Source organism: Paramisgurnus dabryanus, chromosome 14 (genome assembly GCF_030506205.2).
Source record: "Paramisgurnus dabryanus chromosome 14, PD_genome_1.1, whole genome shotgun sequence".
In the NCBI taxonomy this organism is placed as follows: Eukaryota; Metazoa; Chordata; class Actinopteri; order Cypriniformes; family Cobitidae; genus Paramisgurnus; species Paramisgurnus dabryanus.
The window spans coordinates 11,363,826-11,386,411 of record NC_133350.1 but is presented as its reverse complement, the minus strand read 5'-3'; the positions used below and the strand labels follow the sequence as shown (position 1 = coordinate 11,386,411).

Genomic DNA, 22,586 nt, shown 5'->3' with positions numbered 1-22,586 from the left:
CATTAAAACCATTACAAAAATCCTTCATGTAGTGTGTTTTTGGCCGTATTCCAGTAGGATTTACTGGTGATCTCACCAATACAGCCCAACACATTACCAGTAGAGACCATTTCAGGGTTCCCAAGGATCCTTGAAATCCTTGAAAATTAGTGAATCTGGGAAAAAATTTAAGGACCTGGAAAGTTTTTGAAAACATACATACACAGATACAGGTGATTGAAAGTGCTTGAATCTAAGTTTTCTGGAAAAAAATCCATATTATTCCCTGTGTAGTGTAGGATAATATCATAAAAATTCTAGACTTTTTAAGCACACGTGCTTAACTGTTCGCTTTAAAAGCTTCTGTATGTGAATGTTGATTCATACCAAAATGCTTTTTTGCATAGTTGTGTTTGACACATGAAAACGTCTCGGGTTACGTATGTAACTGTTGTTCCCTGAGAAGGGAACGAGACGCTGCGTCTCCCTTGCCATACTTCCTGCCTCCCTGTAACACCAACATTGGCAATATTTCAGATAGCGATATACTTCCTGGCTCCCGCGTCACCCTGTCTTTGTCGTTCAGCCTCACCATTGGTTGAATTTGATATACACATTCAGACGCACTTCCCCTGGAGGCGTCCCCAAAGTGTCACCGCAGTGACTCAGCGCGAGTTCCCTCGAAAAGGAACTGTAACAATGTATCTTAAAAGGTAACACGATGTAACCTTGCTCTCATTTGAAATGTGTCCACACATTTAGCCCTTAATTTGAGGGTATTGGACCTGGAAAGTCTTTGAAAGGTCCTTGAATTTGAAGTTAACTAAGGTGTGGGAACCCTGCCTTTTCCATTAAAAGCAATGCAATTCTCAATGTAAGCATTAAATCCATTAGACTTTCTATAATGGTTTATTTTGATGTTGGTTTCCAAACATCCATTTTTGAAAAGTCAAGACACAAATGAGAGTTGACATGGTAAATGATAGTTTAAAATTAACGTAGATAGGCCTTGACAGACTTTATTACAACTAGACTAAAAGTCTCTATTTTCTCTCCAATTAGTCATGCATTGAGTTATTTAAGAGATCTCATATTTGATTTGATCCTCAGGGAGTTATAAACCTGTGAGACTTGGCAGAGGTCAAGATCCATTTTTCTCTGTGCTATATTGCTGTTATGCAGACAGCTCAATTCATCAGTCGAATCCTCTAGAGGGGGTCGATGGTCTCAAACTGGACGTGTTTTATACAGATGAACCTGACTGCAGCGTTTCCCCTCGTTTGGTTTTTATCCTGCTGTGCTGGAGCTCTGATTGGCTGGGCTGTGTTGATTGATTGATCCGCACACAGGTTTTGCTTGAGAAGATGTGACTCAGTGGAGGAGAAGCAGTTTCGTAATTAAAATGAAATCATTCGTTTTCTTTTATGACCATAATCACATGCGACAGGGCTATTAACGTCAGCAATTGTTGGACATTTTATGATTTAACTAAATGAAAGTTTTCTTCTGCACACTTAAAGACCGACTAAAGTGCCTGGAAATGTGCAGCTTTCTTTGATGTGTTGACGTCATTTACATTTTCGTTTATGCATTTGGCAGATGCTTTTATTCGAAGCGACTTACAGTGCATCCAAGCTGTCAAATTTACACAAATCCAGATTATTTTAACCATACAATCTACATTCATTATACAGGTCAGGGCCCGGTTGCATAAAGCACCTTAAGTTTTTCCCTTAAGTATGACACTTAAGGAGTAAATTCCCTTTACCTACTTTAAGAGAACAAATTTAAGGGTGTTGCATATTCTCTTAAAAGGTTCTCTTAGGTAAGGGTAATCGTTAAGTGTTTCACAACAGCGACCCAGGTTTGTTGTTATAAACTACTATTGTTGCCATGGAGACGCCCTTAAGTTTAACGGAAACATTAAGGAAGGGAAAATATTTTTTGTCAAATTGTCTAAATTATATTTTCTCCTAAGCAGCTTTAAGAGAAACATTGAAGATGTTAATACATAAATAAAACAGAACTGAGAACTACATCAGATCTCCTGAGCTATGAAAGAGCAACATCTGAGCAATAATATTTTCTTGTATTTTTGGCTGTATGGCTGCAACTAATCAATAAAATCTATTATAATCGATAATGAAGTTTGTTGTCAACATTTATTTATATTTTGACATTTAAAGGTGCAGTGTGTACATTTTAGCGGCATCTAGTGTTGAGGTTGCAAATTGCAACCAACTGCTCAGTCCACTGCCCAAATGGATAAAGTCCCTTATGAAATGGATAAAGAAGCAATGATAGCCACCACTGGACAAACATTTCATCTTGGGAGACAAATTAGTAAAAAAGTTTGTTCATTAAGGGCTTCTGTAGAAATATGGCGGCACAAAATGATGACTTCCATGTTATGTAGATAAAAACGTCTCATTCTAAGGTTATAAAAACTTAACGGTTCATTTTAAAAGGTCTTTATACACCACTGATAATATAGTTTTGTATATTATTTTGCATTTCTTTCAAGGGATCCTTCTTAATATTACACAATGCACCTTTAAAGAAGTTTTACGATTTAAAAACTGCACAAACTTTTTTTATTTAAGGCTTAAAATAACAAAATCAAAAATATTATATTAGTAAAACTGTAGTATTGTGTGGCTTTTGCACTTTTAACAAAGTACAAAGTACACTTCTCTACATGAATACCCTAATTAAGTGCCTTATTTAATAAATAAAAATCCTAATTGAGTAAATATTCGATTAATCGAGAAAAATAATCATCCGAATAATCGGTTATGAAAATAATTGTTAGTTGCAGCCCTAATGTACCAAGCCCCTAAGGTAACACTGGAGTAAAAAAGTCTAAAGTTTAGTTTTGTGTGCTCACGTGAAACTTTTGCATGTTCACGTGAAACTTTTGCGTGCTCACGTGAAACTTTCATGTGCTCACGCAAAACCTTCATGTGGAGAATTTTTTTTCAAAGTTTAGTTTTGCGTCCGCACGTGAAACTATCGCTTTCACATGCGCACGCGATAGTGTCACATGCGCACGCGAAACTAAACTTTATTTAATTTTTGCTCCATGTCCCCTTAGGGGCTCCATACTAATGTGAGGTAATCAGTAACATGTATTAGTATGCGGTAACATTTTACAATAAGGTTGTACTTGTTAACATTAGTAAATGCATTAGCTGTAACCCATAACCCAGTTTCCTACCTATAGTATACTGTGTACTTATAGTCACATAAATATATATATATATATATATATATATATATATATATATATATATATATATATATTTTTTTTTTTTTTTTTTTTTTCGAATGCACTTTAAGTATTGGTTTATACTATTTTTTCAGATGTATTTTTTATATTTTCACATTTTTAAACCATTGTCGCCTGCCGTTAGGTTTAGAATTGGGTTTGGGTAAGGATGTCATTTTATGTTAATCTAACCCTAAACCGAAGCGACAATGGTAAGAAAATAGGACAAAACGGTAAGTAACAAATACGTGACAATGACATGTAAACAGAAATTTTTGATACGATCACGAAAAACGTGGAAATTCAAGACAATATTATGAAAAATAATCAAAAATTTACGTGACTATAGGTACACAATTTCGTTACCATATTATTAAATCAAAAGTTGTAACTGTTAACATTAGTTAATGCACAATGAACTATTGCATTGGCATTTATAACATTAACAAAGATTAGTAAATGATAAAAAACTAACTATATTGCTCATTGTTAGTTCATGTTAGCAATGCATTTGTAAAGTGTTACCCAGTACGCTAAATATTTGTGAGAAGAAGTGTAACTGTATGTTTTTACCTTTAAAATAATAATCTTTCTTTTGTAACTTGAAACTAGCTTTGATATTCACTTAGCAAGAGTAGGAATAGAAATGTACAGTAATGTACTAGTGGGTCAATTCTGTAAGGAGGAGCTGTTGGGCCTCTGACGTTTTGTCATCTGAGATTCATGGGGGTAGACAACCTGAACGAGTGTAATGGAGCATTAAACTGAATTACCAGAGATGTAGATAAAAATAGATCATTCAAAAGGAAATTCTAGCTAGGCTTCACAATACAGTAGCAGTTGAATATGAACCCCACACCAATACAGGTTTGATGATCATTTAATTTTTAAACCATTGACATTATAGGGATTTAATGGCTCTGTCAGGTCAGGTACTGATGTTGGGTGATGGGGTCTGGAGTCAGCGCTTCAATTCATCCCAAAGATGATCAATGAGGTTCAGGTGTGGTCTTGGTGGAGGCAACTTTCACACCAGACTCGGTAAATCATTTCTTTATAGATTTTGTACTGTGAATAGGGCCATGACCTCGTCTAATTGTAGCTATAAATTTGAAAGCATGCAATTCTCTGGAGTATCAGTAGCATTTAGGTTTGCCTTTACAGGAATTAAGGGGTTAATCTGATAATAAGAGGGGTTGTCCACATAATTTTGGCCATGTACCCAGCATTTTGCATTTAAAAGACGTCCAAACACAGCCCCAGATGTCTAGCCTAAAACATGGCAAAATTTGGAGTGTCAGTGAAAATTTAATAGATGTCTAACCATAGCCCAGAAATAAACGAAATGAAATAAATGAGACCAAACACCTTGTAATCACTTTCAGGATGGTATATCATACCAACATGATCTCATGAGAATATGTGTGTATTTTTATGATAAGGGCCCTATTTTAACGATCTAAGCGCATGGTCTAATTTAAAGGGACACTCCACTTTTTTTGAAAATATGCTCATTTTCCAGCTCCCTTAGAGTTAAACATTTGATTTTTACCGTTTTGGAATCCATTCAGCTGATCTCCGGGTCTGGCGGTACCACTTTTAGCATTGCGCTAAAAATAACCAAAGAGTTTCGATATTTTTTCTGATTTAAAACTTGACTCTTCTGTAGTTACATCGTGTACTAAGATCGACGGAAAATTGTGATTTTCTAGGCAAATATGGCTAGGAACCATACTCACAATTTGGTGTAATAATCAAGGACTTTGCTGCCGTAACATGGAAAATACCCGAAAATAGTCCCCTTGGTTACTTTTAATAGCAGGGGACTATTTTGGGGCAGTGGGTCATATCACTAGCATATTTTCAAAAAAGTGGAGTGTCCCTTTAACGATGGGAAAAATAGTTTGTGCGCCTGGCACACAGTCTAAAAGGGTTGTTCCTATTCTCATAAGGAGTAATGTGTGTGTTTTGGGCATAATGTGCAATAAACCAATGGGAGTCTCATCTCTCATCCCCTTTAAAAGCCAGTTGCGCTCGCGCTCCCTATTTAGATGGCGGAATTCATAAATTTGTTAACTGAAAAACTAGGCAGAGGAAAAAGACCATCAGTTTAAGAATGATGTTAAAAATTGCATTGTTTTTATTTGTATTGAAATAGTTTTTTTTTTTATTTAAACTTTTTTTAAGTAAAATATATTTTAAATCCTATATTGTTACTATTGTTACAAAAATTTTCATAAACATTTCGGTCTGTTACGTCGAATAAAAATAATACATTACATGTTTTAAAAATTTTGTATCAAAAGGGTTTGGGTTAGGGTAAGGTTTGAGGTAGGGTTAGTGTAGTAACATTATCGATAAAATGGTTAAAGGGAAATTATACAGCAATTTTTATGGTATGAAAGATTTGTAAATGTTTTATGTTTTGTAACTGTGAAAACTTAATAATCCTACGACTATATGTTGCAAATACGTCTACATTGTAAACTTCTGCATCTATTTAAACGTACAAAAATTATGCTTTGTGTTTTTGAACGTTATGTATTAATACTAAGTATTAACAGTGAGACCAGGTTAATCATACATCTCACAAGTAGTTTTGGCAAAAATGGTTTGAAGTGGCTAGAATTGGGTTATTCATAGCCGGACTATATCGGCTCTATAACCCAAAGGGTGAAATGACAGCAATGGCTTGCTGTGTATTGTAATTTATACAAACACAGGTAGACACTACAGTAGTGATGCATGGGTCAGGCTTTTTTCCAACCCACGTGTCCCGCTTTTATGAAATTACTTGGCCCGCCCCAGCCCGTCCCGCACCACTGTATCTATTTTTACAACCCGCCCAGTGCCGCAGCCATTAAATAGACATACTAGGCATTGTAATGTAAGTGAAAACAGGCTTTATTTCAGCCTAAAAATGCTTGGAAACAGCCATTAGATTAGAAAACTGTAAAATAACTGTAAATGGCTGGAACCACAGCTGCTAGTATTTTACCGTAAATTAACGGGGAAATTTCTTACAGTGTACCCTTTTCAAAGAACCAAATAAAATATTTTATATAAGTTATAGGAAATTGCACGCAACATACACAGGCTTTTAAATTAGATTTTTAATGACCCGCCCCAACCCGCCCTGCAAATTAAGTGAGAATTTCTTTATTCTTTATTTCGTTATGAGACGACCCGCGAGCCCTGGGTAAAAAAATTCTCACTTTACTAGACACTGTGGTCTACATGAACAGTCAGATTGACTTCCTGAAGGCATTAGGTGTAACTCAGAACAATTTTTGGTCATTTCAAATGGCCCACAGTGACGGCTCGTGACTGCTCATCCGAGAATGCGCTAATTCAAAATAAGTGTTCGGATTGTCACGTGTATGGTTCCCTTTTCCAAAATATGTGTCCTGCGTGTCGAGAGATCCTGTGTGCATCACGTGTTTTGTCAAATTAAGTGCCTGCTGCACACGCGTCAAAATCGTTTATGATAATAGAGACGCTCACGTTCCCAAAATACACGCTAGACACTTCATTAACAGTAATCTCTGATTACGCATGAGATTATGCGAGTATCTGGCAAACGCGAGTGTCTCTTTTATCATAAACCCTTTAGACGCATCTGCAGCAGGCACTTATTTTAACAAGACACTTGATGCACACACGATCTCTCAAAGCACATATTTTGAAATTACGAACCACACACATGACAAGCTACATACATCATGTGACGAACTTTGCATTGTGTGCTTCAAAAAAAGAAGTCACCAGACGCCACTGCCACAGTAACATTGTCTCTCCATATTTTCTCATCGGGCCTGGAGAGCAGTGAAGGGAGAAATGAGAGCTGATGAGATGATAGAGAAGACATGAGAGGAAAATGAGAAGAGCTGAGCAGGGGAAACACAATATCTGCAGAAACTCCTGACTCGGCACCATTTTATATAGTAAAATTTTGAATATTAAACCATACCTTACAAAAAACAACATGGTTACTAGAGTTTCTGTAAAAATAATTCTTACACCACAGTTATTTTTACCGCTGTACAATCATAATGCATGAATAAGTCAAATAGTGCACTGTAAAAAAATCTGGGGTGCCAGAAAAATACCATAAAATATTGGGTACAATTTTTTTTTCTGTGATACAAAAATACAGTTTTTTCTTTAATTTTACATAAAAGGATATTCTGCACATATTGCATACAATAGTTTGTGTCCAAAAAATGATCCCTAGCTGTCAATAGGGCAGTACCCTTTGTTCATATTGGTACATACTGGGACTAAATGTATACATATCTGTACCTAAATGGTTAAAAGGGTACTGCCCAGGTGTCAGCTTGGGCCTAATTTTTTGTCAATTTTTCTGTGTCTGGAGTTTTCGCTTTATTTGGATATTTACCCCAAGGTGGTCATAGTAAATGCACTGAAATGTTCCTCAGACGAAAGCATCTGCTAAATGACAAACAACCCAATAAGAATAAGCTAACCACCCTGTGTCAGTATCCGGATATTAAACTTTCTCTCGCTGTCCACAGTTAGGAATGTTCAGATTGAGCGTCTAATGCTCTGAGGTGCAGTCAAGAGATCTGGTATTTGGCTCAGGTAATCAGAGAGCATTATGGGCTGCCGGACATCTGCGTTTAAGGCACCGGCCTTCACGCGGCACTGGGTTCATTACCGATAGCATCTGATACGGTTAGTGGCGTATGTTGTCGTTGCCGTTACACCCTGTCTGTCACTGAATGTCTGTGCGGTTTCATTTTAAAGTGACTGATGCACAAAGACAGAAGCTGTAAATAAGGAGCGTGAATACATGACCCTGGTCCTCTCCGGGCCTGAAAGGGACAAACCGCACGTCTGCAGGCTTAATCGCCATTGACAGTCTGTTATCCCGCAGCGACATGCATGTGCTTTGCCTGACTGTGTATGTGTGTTGGTGATAGGGCTTTATTGTTTCTTCAAAGTAGTAGTGGGTGGTATAGTACAGTATGATGAGAAATAATGATCACGGCGTGAATCGTTTTATATCGAACATCAAAGTATATACCATGATGTTGTTATTTGCTGTGCATTCAACTTAAAAGGGTTTATATTTAATTGGTGAAATGGTATTGTTGGCTTTTTAAATTCTTTCTTTTCTTGGTTGAATAGGCTTTTCATGTTCGGTGTGAACAGGCCTTAACTGTGACGTTTCTTTTTAAAATTGCTATTTATTTATTTATTAAAATGAACATTCCTGGAGAAATGAAAGGTCTCAATTTCTTAATTGAGAAAGGTCTCAATTTCAAGACCCAGCATGCGCAGTCAAAGTCTGCGCAGTTTGCGCAGTTCCAGCTGCGTCCTCGCCCCGCACCTCCTTTGACTGTTGTATCTTGAGTTTCTCGTGGACTTTAGTGTGTTTGATTTAGTTTTGTATTTTATCTTGTTTTTGGCACCTTTTGTTATGTTTTATTCTGATGTGTTCTTAGTCTTGTCATGTTAATTATCTGTCATGTTTTCTTGTCTTGTGTGTTCCCTTTTGGCGTCCCTTGAGGAAGGGGTACTGTCAGGACTCTGCCATAAGAGTCTTGTTTTATATTTGTATTTTGTCATGGTGGCAGAGTTCTGGCAGTCCCAGGCTTTATATGGAGGCTCATGCCTTGTTTATTGTGGCATGTGTCTCCGGTGTCTTGTCATTTGTCCCCGCCCCCTCGTTCTCCTGCTTATTAGTGATCATTGGTTTTCTCCCATCACATGTTCCCGCTCGTTATCTTGTTTGGTTTTTTTCTATTTAATGTCATTGTGTCCTTAGTTCTGTGCAGGTTCATTGTGTTCTGTTCTCGTGTTGCATGTACGTTTATAGTCTAGTTACCAAGTCAAGTTTTAGTGTTATCTGTCAGAGTTATATGTTTCATGTTGTGTACCCTCGTGTGTTTTGTCTAAATAAAGTGTTTTCTGTTTTCCCCCCGACATCATTTGCATCTGGGTTCATTCATACTCTAATCCTCACAAAACGTTAGCATATAGCATTAACTAGCATAAAGCTCTAAATCAGCAGTCACAACTTTGTTTTTAGCATTGCATTGTAATAACATTGTACTTAATTTAAAGTGGCCATGTCACAAGACTTTTTTAAGATGTCAAATAGATCTTTGGTGACCCCAGAGCACATATGTGAAGTTTTAGCTCAAAATACCATATAGATAATTTATTATAGCATGTAAAAATCGACACTTTGTAGGTGTGTGCAAAAATGTGTCCTTTAAAATCAAATGAGCGGATGAAGTGCAAACACTGATCACAATGATGGTAGTTTGTTGCAATTGAAACTCAATTGTGCTGTGAATTATTTATTCTCTCTCTTTCTTTCTCTCTGCACTAAATTGCTGTGCCGTGGTTGGATAGTGCAGATTAAGGGGTGGTATTATTATAATAAGAGCTCCTTATTACATCATAAGGAGAGCCAAATTTCAACGACCTATTTTTTCACATGCTTACTGGGTTGATCTCATTTAGGTTGATATAAGGCGTTGGTGACCCTATCATACAGTAGCACTTAAACATGGAAAAAGTTAGATTTTCATGCCATGACCCCGTTAATGTTGGGGCATTTATCACAACTGTGGTGATGACATTGGCCTGTTTTCCGGCAGTCTTTTGCATGCACAAGGTTTACATAAGAAGGAGGAAACTATCGTGTTTGAGGCTCATGATAAGTCATTACCATGTACACAACTCTTATTATTCATCTATGTCTAGGTAAATACAGTTTTTCATTTTACAGCACCTTTAATAACCGAATCTGTGATAGCCCTAACCCTCAAATTTTAATTAAATTACTGTAGATACAAACTGAGGCAAATAGTTTTATTAGACCATATTTTTTGAATTACAGCTCTCTTGTGAGTTTATTTTTTGATTTGTATTGTGTAATATCACTGTGTCGCTAATACAAAATCAATTCAGCACATGACTCTTGAGTGTTTTCTTTGTCTGCAAAAAGAAACGCTGCAGTAAAGAAACGCTGTCTGCAAAACTGGGTTTATCTCACAGGTTTACACTGCAGTGAATGAAACACAGGGTTTTCATAGAGCTCTTAAAGGGACAGTGTACCCAAAAATGCCAGTTTTGTGTTCATTTAATCACAATTTTACTACTTGCATGAACTAGTATGACTAATATTCCTCTGTGGAATTAAATCTGTCAAATCTAAAGAATTTCGTAAGACTTCAATGTATTAAAAGTGCATATGGAAGTACAGAAAGTGCACCACAAAATATTAGAAGTGGTAAATATATGACTCATATATGCATTATATTACAAGTCTTCAGAAAGACATACAGTGGCTTTGTGTGAGAAATGACGTGAGGGTAGAATTGGTTTATGGGTGAGCTGTTCCTTTAAGAGGTTGTGTTACGGTACACGAGTCAATTACTGTAACATACTGTATATACTGCACTGATTTATTTTAGTGCACACACAAATGGTGACGTGATGGCCTGCTTTCTCTCTCTTTTGTGACTGCTCTTTGATTGTCTGTGTGCTGGATGATCTTTAACTTCCTCCTCACTATAATCCGGTGCATGCTGAGCTGTGTGTGTGTGTGTGTGTCCACGTGGCCCATTGAAGGAGTCCCATAGGATTAACCCACATATATTTCAACGTGCCCCGTAAAACTGGCCTGACACACGCATGCGCACATCAACATGCAGCACAGTGTGACAGATGAATGCACATGCATGTGAGAAACATTCATAAATCACAGCTAGCGTTGCAGAGGAGGCCGGTACAGTGGTTAAATATAGAAATCACCGCTGTAGGTTACATCTCTGAGAACACACAATACTAAAACAAACATGACATATTTTAAACATAATATTATTATTATATATATAACAGGTTATATTTGTCTATCTGTCATTATATAATTATATCGTTTTATTATTCTATTATTTGTTTGTCTGGGCCACATCAAAAGATTTTAAAAAATCTTATCACATTTTTAAAATGTGAGAGACCACAAACATGATGTTGATTTAACACTTTTGTTCGTATAGTGTGTGGAGATTTTTGTAAGGATTTTCATCAGCCTCTTTATCTTTTCATGTGTACCGTGTATTATTTGGAGGCTTAACTATTGTTTGTTTGGTCGTTTTATGTATTATTTTATCTATCTATTATTCTGTTATTTTTTTTCTGTCTCTCACTTTACCTATGTACCGTTATTTATATTTATATCATTATATCGTTTTATCTTTCATTTGATGTAATTTTATTTTATTATTCAGTCATTTTATTTGGTTTGTCTGTCTGTCGTTTCCCCTTCTACCGACTGTCTATCTATCTATTATTTTATTGTTTTGTCTGTCTTTCTATATAATTCTGTCATTTTATTCTGTCATTCTGTCTGTCTGTCGTTTTATCTATCTATCTATCTATCTATCTATCTATCTATTATTTGTCATTATATTGCTTTATCATTTTATCTTGTGTTTCTGACTGTCTATCTGTCTGTCTGTTGTTCTATCTTTCGTTTTATGTATTTGTTTATCTATCTTTTTTCTGTCTATAATTATATTATTATCTTTTCATCCATCCATTCACTTTTTCATCCATTGTTCCATTCATACATCCATCGTTCCATCGTTTCATTCTTTTCACTGTTATGTTTTTATCATTCCATCTATCTATCGTTCTCTCATTGTATCTATCTTTCTATCTATTTTTGAAGAGTTTGGTTCCAAAACGCGACAAACACCAAAAAATCTGTTTTTATAATAAATCTTTTTCAAAATGGATTTATTGCGTTTTGGAACTAGGGATGCTTAACGATTAATCGCGATTAATCGTTAGCAGAATAAAAGTTTTTGTTTACATCATATATGTGTGTGAACTGTGTATAATAACTTTGTATAAATAAATGTACACACATGCATGTATATGTTTTAGAAATCTTTACATGTGTATATACATTTGTATATTTATGTATAATTTATATTATTTATAAATATAAATACTTAATATATACTTTTTTTTTCTTAAAATTATACATGAATGTGTTCATGTGTGTGTGTATATATATATATATATATATATATATATATATATATATATATATATATATATATACATGAATTTATTATACATTACATTTATATATATTTATTATACACAGTTTACACACATATGTGATGTAAACAAAAACTTTTATTCTGCTAACGATTAATCGCGATTAATTGTTTAGCATCCCTATTTGGAACCTCTTCATTTCCTACGATCTATTTTTCATTCTATATATCGTTCTGTCAATCATTCTATCTGTCGTTATATCATTCACTTGTTCTTCTTTCTATCATATGTTCCTTTTCTATTATTCTTTTTTGTCTTAATTTTTATTCTTCCATCTATCAATTTGCATTTAGGAGCCAAATTGGTCGCACTTGCAGCAAGACTCTGAGAGCTCCTGTGTACATTGCAATACACTTAACTTCATTAATTAAATGTCAAAGCCGAATGCTATAGAAAAATGATTTGAGCATCAGATGGTGATGATGGGAATCTGTTGGTCAGGGTCAGAGATGTAACGTGGAGGCGGGGCTGAGTGGGTGTGTCCTGGCTGTTAATGAGCATTGACATTTCCTGTCTCAGCATGAGAACCTGTGCCCAATGGGCTGTCAGCGGGGAAGAAAGTGTCTTGCCGTGACTCGAGTGGCATGGATACGCATGTGGCCGTTTATGTCAACAGACGTATGGGAATACAGGCAGAGCGAAGAAACTGTGTGGAGGGCGAGTACGAGCATGCGGTTGCACCTGTGCTCCAACGTGCATGTGATTAAATATATGGCGCTTCGCTCTCTCTGGTGCCCTCCTCAGGGAAAACAGAGCAACCACCATTATAGGCACAGATTGCATTTGCTTGTAATGGTTCACATTGTTGCTAGACTGAAGACTGATTCATACTTTATATGACTGTTGAGTCTGGAATTAGATTTTTTCTTTTAAATTGAATGTTCTCTCTCCTACAAATAAAATTACTGCCACTTTAATGGTGTACTAAGTCATTTTTAGTTAAAAGTTGTCCCCTTAAACTATTATATTTTTTAAAGCTGGATTTATATCTTATATGCTGTTTTATTTCATATCAGCACTGGTGCTGTATAAGATCACGTGAGCAGCCATACTGTATATCTTATCTTAAAGGGACAGTTCACCCAAAAATCATCTTTTTCTCACTCTCAAGTTGTTTCAAACCTATACAAATCACTTTGTTCTGCTAAACACAAATGAAGATTTTGAAGAATGTTTGTAACAGAGCAAATCTGAGGCACCATTCACTACCATGGTATTATTTTATTCTGCTATGTAAGTCAATGGTGCCCCAGATCTGCTTTGTTACAAACCATTTTCAAAATGTCTTCCATTGTGTTTAAAGAAAGACATTTATACAAGTTTATATATATATATATATATATATATATATATATATATATATATATATATATATATATATATATATATATATACACATTTACAACGACTTGAGGGTAAGTAAATGATGACAGATTGTTTATTTTTTGGCGAACGATCCCTTTAAAGGAATACTTTGTCCAAACATAAAAATTCTCTAATAATTTACTCACCCTCATGCCAACATAGATGGGTGAATCACACGAAATTAGACGTATGAGGTGTCATGAAACATTTTGATAAAAAAGTAAATGCAAAGTAAGAGTATCAAAATAAGAACCATACAGTTACAAACATCTCTTCAAATACTTTTTTGCACATGATTTCTAATGACATCATACAAACCTATTTAGTTTTTTTTCCACATTTAAGGGGAAAATTTTCATTACCGCAACGTGTCCATGACTGGATTTGGGTTCTTATGGAAATATTTATAATTAAAAAATCAAAAAAATAAAAGCATTACATTTTCAAAAAAAATTGTTGGAAGGGACACAATTGACGTAGTACGTAGTCAACTTTTTAGTTCTCATTACCGAAACATACAGAGTTTGTAAATGCATATATTTAATGTTGCGGTAATGATAATTTTTTATAATGATAATATAAAAAATTTAAATAATTCTATAGGAAATATGTTTTAAATCCTCTAAAAATAATAGTTATATTAAGGTCAGACCTTAATCTTATATGTGCAAAAAAAAATGGACACTTTCTAAGTCTGGATTTCGTGAGAATCACCCAGATGTATATGAATTCTATTCTTCAGGTAAACACAAATAGTAAAATGTCATTATATTATCATCTTGTGTGACTCAACATTTACGGTATTAACCCACTGGAGTCATTTGTATTACTTAAATTATGGATTTATGTGCTTTTCTGGAGCTTTGCCATATAAGAAGATGAGGTCATTTTAATATAAACGTTTTAGTTTGTGCGTCGCTAAGGATCTGGCATGGCATGTGGATGAACAAATTATGAGATAATTTCATATTTGGGTGAACTATTCCTTTAAGCCGTGCACTATTGGACACTATCGACCTGCATCGACCAGTAAGCGCAACATTCACATGGTATAACACGTTGAGAGATGTAACATGCCACATCAATACAAAGCGTCATTTCCCTTGAGTGTCCATGCATTCATATAAACACACACCTGATGTGTCATGTGACCACAGCTCAGATTGAAGCGCAGGTGTCTGGTCAGAAACTGAGTCAACAGAACTTACTGTGTGGATCAATCCGCTGACCTTTTTCTTCCTGTAACCTGTGGAGCGTTGCCTTTGATTAATGAAAGGGCAGGTGTACTGTTCTGGAGATGAGTTACGATTGGTTATTGTAGACTATGTAAGCAGATTGTTTACCAAACCATGCATCCATTTGCTGAGTGATAAAACAATCCCAAGTATTGCTAATGTACATCTTTTGTGAAAAGTGTATATTTTCATGTTTTGTTTTCTTTATCTCTCTACTGTCTATGCTGTGTATTTACTTTAAGGCTGCTTTGCATGCAACAATGCAAATTTGTGAAAAGTGCTGTAGAAATAAACCAGAATTAAACTAGTCTTAAACTAAATTGATTATTCTATTTTCTAAAAAAAAAAAAAAATCCAGATAATTTACTCACCACCATGTCATCCAAAATGTTGATGTCTTTCTTTGTTCAGTCGAGAAGAAATTATGTTTTTTGAGGAAAACATTGCAGGATTTTTCTCATTTTAATGGACATACAACACATAACAGTTTTAATACAGTTTAAAATTGCAGTTTCAAAGGACTCTAAACGATCTCAAACGAGGCATAAGGGTCATAGCTAGCGAAACGATTGTCATTTTTGGCAAGAAAAATAAAAATATGCACTTTTAAACTACAACTTCTTGTCTATCTCCGGTCCTGTGATACGCCAGCGCGACCTCATGCAATATGTCATCACGTGAAGAGGTCACGGATGAAGTATGCGAAACTACGCCCCAGTGTTTACAAGTGTGGAGAAAGAGGACCGTTCCAACGTTGTTGTATGTGGAATGATACTAATTAATGTCTTTGTGTCAGTTTATTGTTTAAAATGGTCCGCAAATGTGCGTTCAATATATGTAACACGTGATCTTTATACGTCATTACGCAATTACGTGAGGTCACGCTGACGAGTCACAGGACCGGAGATAGACGAGAAGTTGTGGTTTAAAATTGCATATTTTTTATTTTTCTTGCCAAGAATGACAATCATTAGATTGTTAGATAAGACCTGTATGCCTTGTTTGGGATCGTTTAGAGTTCTTTGAAACTGCAATTTTAAATTGTATTAAAAGTGTTAAGTGTTGGGGTCCATTAAAGTCCATTAAAATGAGAAAAATTCTGGAATGTTTTCCTAAAAAAAAAACACATAATTTCTTCACTACTGAACAAAGAAAGACATGAACATTTTGGATGACATGGTGGTGGGTAAATTATCTGGATTTTTATTTAAGAAAATGGAATAATCCTTTAAGACCCTTATAAAACATATTTTATATGTGAATGCACCATAAATATCCTTGATATTTCCTCTATATTTCAATATAGTGGCTGAGGATGACACAAGTAAGGCTTTCTCTTATATAAATCTTACATTGGCTTATTTAATGGCTTGAACTGTAGATGGCTCTGTTTGTTCAGAGTGAATGAAGGACTGTGCAAAGACTGAAGGTTAAACCTTTTATTCTGTTACATTATAATTTAAATGTCAAACCTCAAAACACAACTCATATTTAACAAGAAATGTATCTTTTATTAGAAAGGGATTTTTCCCACTTCTATTCAGAGTGATTTACGGTAAGTTCACTGTAGGAACTGTGATTACAGTAAGTGCAGAATAATGACAGATCATGAATCAACCCTTCTGAGGTTTGAAACTACAACCTCTGAAGTACCTGCCCAGATTACTAAGTAGTGAAAGTGACATAATGTATGAAAATATAATTTACTCCAGTGGAAAACATACCAAAATACATGAATAAATCTCTAAATATGCGAACTTTAATGTGCATTGTTTTAAAATGCTAACAGGAGTCACAGAACAGTTTGCTTGCATGAATGAATGTTTTCATTTCTTTAACGTATGAAAGATTTTGATAACAAAACACTCTGAACTATTATCGAATCTGGAGATTTGGACTGGAGTGTTTGTAATAAATTCATTTAACGGTTACTAAATAGGAATTTAAAACATTAATGTGTTCTTAATCGTTTTACTTCATCTTTATGACCCTTTTCATCTTTTCTGCTTCGGATGGATAGCTTTCACTTTCACATTCACAAAATACACGCAAGACACTCCCTTAACAGTAAACTGTGATTACGCATGAGATTATGTGAGTAAAATGCGAACTGGAGCTCTTTTATCATAAACCCTTTAGACGCGTCTGCAGCAGGCACTTATTTTGACAAGACACGTTATGCACATTGGATCACTCGACGCGCCGAACACATATTTTGAAATTACCAACCACACACATGATGGGCTACATACATTGTGTGACGAATTTCGCATCGTGCGCCCTCAATAAAAGAAGTCATCGGCCGCCACTGGTGACATCAGACCACTTGTTATGGTGCACTTGGTCTGTGCAGCACCGCATTAAAGGAGTAGTCCACTTTATAGATGGGGCCCATTGACTTACCATAGTATATTTTTGTCCTACTATGAAAAGTCAATGGACCCCATTTTTAAAGTGGACTACTCCTTTAAGTGAAGAGCAAGGGGGCCCCCTAGTGGTTCGGGGCCTTACGCAGCTTGCGTACCCTGCGTATAGAGAGGATCGGCTCTGTTTCTGAATGGCCTGAGGGTGGGAATAAATGGATTTGATGCAGAAGTACAGTATTTCATGAACGTATAGTAAGTGTCGAGAGCATTTCGTTACAATCATTATCTCATTTTTGATGGAGGTGGCGTTTAGCAGATTTTGCATCTGAACTGTTCATATAGTCTTATTTAGCTGTTCAAGTATTTATATATTTTCAGTATACAAAAAAACATCAACTCTAACTTTCAATATCCAGTATGTAAATCCTTCACAGTATTAGGCTGACATGTTTTTTTTTTTTGTATGAAGTGTTGCCTGAATTTTTCTTGGATGTGGCTATGAAACGCAGTGTGAGATGCAGCACCATCTGTGAAGCGTTTCTCATTTCATTGCTTTTAAATGTGCACACAGAGACAGGCGAGTTACTGACTCATAGTAATTTCCTATAATTTCATTTCAGAAATCGATACGCAATCAATTTAAGGCCATCATTGCATAGCACATTTTACAGAAATAATCCATGAAATCTATTCAGATAAACCAGGCTAATTGTGTTAATCCCTATTCGGCTTACAAACATTTAAAATACAAAATTCATAAGCAGACACACCTCTTTCTTTTTCTTTCTCTCCCCCCACTCCATCTCAGTGTTTTCTGGCCTGTGTGTTTCGTGTTCACCCACAATCTCCTAAAGTGAATCTGTAACGCACGAGCACTTCTTCACCACACGCTTCACGCTGCTGAGATTAAATGACTAAGCTGATTCGCTAACACTTTGACATCCTAGTTTTCATTCTGTCCACCTCTCTCTCTGTATTTGCTCTGCTGAGCTGTATGTAATGGTTTGGGTAGAAACCAGCTTTACTGTAGCTTTGTTTTATGTAATAGATGATAAGATGCATTTGAAAACAAAAACGTACTGTGTATATATATGATAATCATTAAACAGAATATGGTTATATGGTGAAACAGGAATAGAAGTCATTCATGCACGATCACTTTCTTATGGTTAGACATGGTTTGATTCAGAATAAAACTGAATTTGATATGATTTTAGTGATATTATTTAAAGATGTTAATTTGCAATCAAACATTTGCAAATCTTTAGCATATCAGGTGTGCGTCAGACTGCAGCTGGTTAAGGGTTACAGATCAGATCAGAGAAACTCTGGAGTGAAAATTGCACTCAGACAGCGTCACAGGTTTGCAATTATAGCTCAGTCTAATTATCTAATCTTCATAATGTGAGCAAACATTCATTGTTTCTCACAGTGCTGTCTTTTGAAAAGCGATTTGTATTTCATTATTTTACACATCATCTCTTGTCACCACGCTCATAAAATAAAAAAGTCTGTAATAAATACTTTACCTGTATTGATATGGTACACAGCAGAGGTATGCAGTACATACACCAGGCCAAGGACCCCGTAATGGGTAGAGAGGGACCCCCCAGTACATGTATTACATATAGTTTGTTATGATGTTTTTTTTACAAAGATATTAAAATAATACATTTTAAACATTTTTATTTAACTAAATATAATTTATTGTGGGAATGTTATGCTCTTTATTTTAAGTTTTTATTATTAGCCTAATTAACTCATTCCCCACCAGCTTTTATTTTTAAAGTTGCCCCCCGGCATTTTTTGTAATTTTTTTAACAAAAGTTTTACAAAAGGAAAAATTTCTTCTAAAAATATAAAAAACATACAAATACAACAAATGAAAGAACAAACCCTCTGCTTTCAAACAAACATTAAACAAACAAACAAAACTGGAAAAATACATGTATTTTTTTTCTCTGCTTATAAACTCTTAAATATGGGTATTTTCTTAAAAAATAAAAAAAAATTAGCAAAAAGCTGAAATAATGGCATTTTTGTGAAGGAATTTTGTTAGAGATCAGTTTCAGAACGATTATCAAAACACAGAGTTTTAATTTAGTAAATAATTTTTTGCTTCACATTTTTATTGGGTAAGCGTGCCATCTAGTGGATAATCGCGGTAATACAGATTACCAAATAAATTCATCAGGAACATGTTTTTTATGCCATTTTTTCCTCTTAAAGCTCACATAACACGCATTTCTGATGTTAATCTGGAGTACCTATAGAGTAGTATTACATCCTTTATATCTCCGAAGAGCCTTAGTTTAATCAGATTTATAAAAAAAGATTAGCTTTACCGAATTTTTCCGATAACTTACGAAAAAATGAAGAAGGAGGAGTTACTACCACGGGAGGAGCGTACGAGTCATGCAACACTATACAACACTGTTTAACTTATGATTCACTACATGTTCGTGTCATTTATATAATATGCACGCGCCTATTTCCAACATAAGACAGAAGTCTTACTTACCGCATGCAACTCATGACCCGGTTGAGACTTTTCAATAAAATCCAGCGCATCAAACACACACGCAAAACTTCGCTGCTACCCCGGATAATAAACTATATCCATTGTTTCCATAAGGCTGACTCTCCTCTCCTTACATCCAAAAACACACTTCATCTTTTCTGCCATTGTTGAGTTTTAAAATGAAACAAAGCTGTGTCGCGTAATGTGATGTTTGCAAGTTCTAGCATCTCCCGCTGATTGACGGGTGGGCGGGGTTTTCTGTGGGAAGTGCCCATATAAAGAAGTGATACGTATAGAAACTCCTGAAACGTCAGCTGGACCCATAATCGAAAAAAACTTTCCGAAACTTGTACGAAACCTGGCGAAGTGCATTCGGCACAGAAATACTCTGTAACACACCCAACTGCTTTTTTGACACTTTGCCTACGTTTAGCATGAAGAAACAACTTTATAACTGTGTTAATAAGTTAGAATGCATGAAATACCAGCTTCTTTCACATTCCAGCCTGTGAGATAAACAAAACAATACTGACTATTTTAAAACGGAAAGGGGGCACATAATATCTCCTACCCTGACTTCCTGTTTCTTTGAAATTGACATCAATCATTGATTGGTGGTGAGTTGTAATGTTGTTTGACGACCAGCAATATTAATAAGATTTACACTATTATAGTTAAATTTGATATTCTATAAGCATATGTAAATATATTGCTTTAATCTAAATTATATACCGCCTATGAAGGTGTGATTTTGTTTTTTAGTTTATTTATTTAAAGTTGAGCTTAACGTGTCAGGCGCATATTCGCTAACATTCACAGCCAGTCTATGCCAGTCTTTCTCTCACACGTTATGTTCCCTATGCTAAAACACCTTGGAAACGACAACACTGACACGCAACGTCCATCTCGCTTGAACACAGCATATAAAAAGCAGAAAGGCACAGATGGCAGAGCGTTTTGTAAGCTTTCCACAAGCATTGAGTGAACGCCGCACCTGTTTATATTTAGCTCAGTGTGGAGCTCTGGGGGAACGTCGAATAAAAAACCCGCCATCAGTCTCGCATGGCAAAACCTTTCTTTTCCTCTCCTCTGAATTTAGCATCACCCGCTCAAGCAATCAAGCAAAACTGTGCACGTACATTTCATCTGAATTTTGTTTAAAGCACAGCTGGTGGTTCACTTCTACAATGGGCTTTTATCTCTAGCCAGTAAAATGATATAATAAAATGAAATCCATGGTATTGCAAGGTAGACATGTTTTGATAATAGTGTTACATTTCCCTCTAGTGTTTACATTAACAATTATTACTGATGACTAGGTATATGAATGATGTGGGAGTCCTTAACTAACCCTTTTCTCGTTTCTTGTAAGAAGAATAACATTTCATTATATTCTGGTGTGTTATTACCAACTATATGCTTATTGTTCTCAGTGATATTATAGAAATATGTATTGCCTGACTGCTAATGTAAGGTTAACTATAAAAATGCAAATGTTTTCCATCATGGTTATTCTAACAATGCCATCAAGTTCAACTCTTGTATGAGATCTCATTATTTTTCCCGTTAATGTTATTTAAAATTGCGCACATCGCTTGAGGGAGTTTTAAAATCAGTTCTCACAGAAATGTCTGATATTTCAAAGTTCATACTTTCACTATATGTTTACACCGACACGTCTCTTTCTCTAAGCTGAATCATCCCTCATTTTTAACTTGCTTTTTTTGTCTGACTTACAATATCTCCATAATTGTCTGTGTTAAACACATGGGCTTTCAGAAGTCAGTAAGGCTTTTGAGAAAGGTCACAGTGTTGGCCAAAACCCAATTATGCTTGCTTGCTTGGCTTGACCAAATCCCTTATGAATTACAATAGTAGTGTAACAAAGGCAGAGAAGAAGATAAAATGTCACTGAGGGCGAGTGATGCGATAAATCACATGTTATCTGGCTATTGACCATTCACCTTGTCTACAACTTTATCCCTTTGTGTGATTGATCACAGTGCATTGTTTCATGATACACATGCAATCTTTTCCTTTATTTTCAGAAGAAAGAATGGCTGTGTCTCACATGCCAGACTCAGAGGGCAATGTCAGGGAGCTTAGGGGATATGCCGCCTCCTGTGCCACCAGCAGTTGGATCCCCTCGACTATCAGGCCCGGCCAATCAGCAGCAACACAGAGTACCCAATCAGCAAGCTTCTCTGAGACCCACCGGCCCTCAGCAGCAAAAGCCCCCTGGCACCCAAGTAAGTGGTCCTTTCTCTCCGGTCAAACAGGGGGCGCCACAGTCCAAAGGCCCCTCACAACAATTTCCTGCAACTAAAGCCGAGACACAAAAACAAGATCATGGCATTAACAAGAAACAAGCTATGTCCAAAACAGAAAAGGAGGGAGACGTCAGAGCATCGTCTAAAAAGGGAACACTGGATAAAAAAGATGAGAAGAAAAGTAATGGCATGCAGAAATCTAAACAAGATGACGTGAGTGACCCGCCGTGTCCCCATCACCACTGTCTTTGTCTTTCATAACAAATCACTTTAACATTCTGTGATGGGAATGTTATATTTCAAATGATTAACCTGATGTCACCCGTCGTCCCCGCCAATCTACAGTTTACGTAATCTCAGATGCTAACATAACTTTTATGGTCAAAAGGGAAGAGTGCTGAATCAACATCATTTGTAAATCATTGATTTTGAAAATTGATGTCACAGACAGTTCCATGTATCCATTTAATGTGG

The 22,586-nt window shown here is 35.8% G+C and overlaps 1 protein-coding gene across 2 annotated transcripts in view; it reads left to right on the top strand.

Annotated features, from left to right (window-relative positions):
• The window catches only part of bsnb (bassoon (presynaptic cytomatrix protein) b), a 104,411-nt gene that overhangs the window by 63,519 nt on the left and 18,306 nt on the right, over nt 1-22,586 (top strand). The window contains exon 4 of one of the 2 annotated variants that reach the window (XM_065240823.2): nt 21,891-22,325. In XM_065240823.2, the coding sequence (XP_065096895.1) occupies nt 21,891-22,325 (435 nt within the window). The remainder of the gene's footprint in view (nt 1-21,890; nt 22,326-22,586) is intronic. The other variant, XM_065240824.2, reaches the window with a different exon arrangement.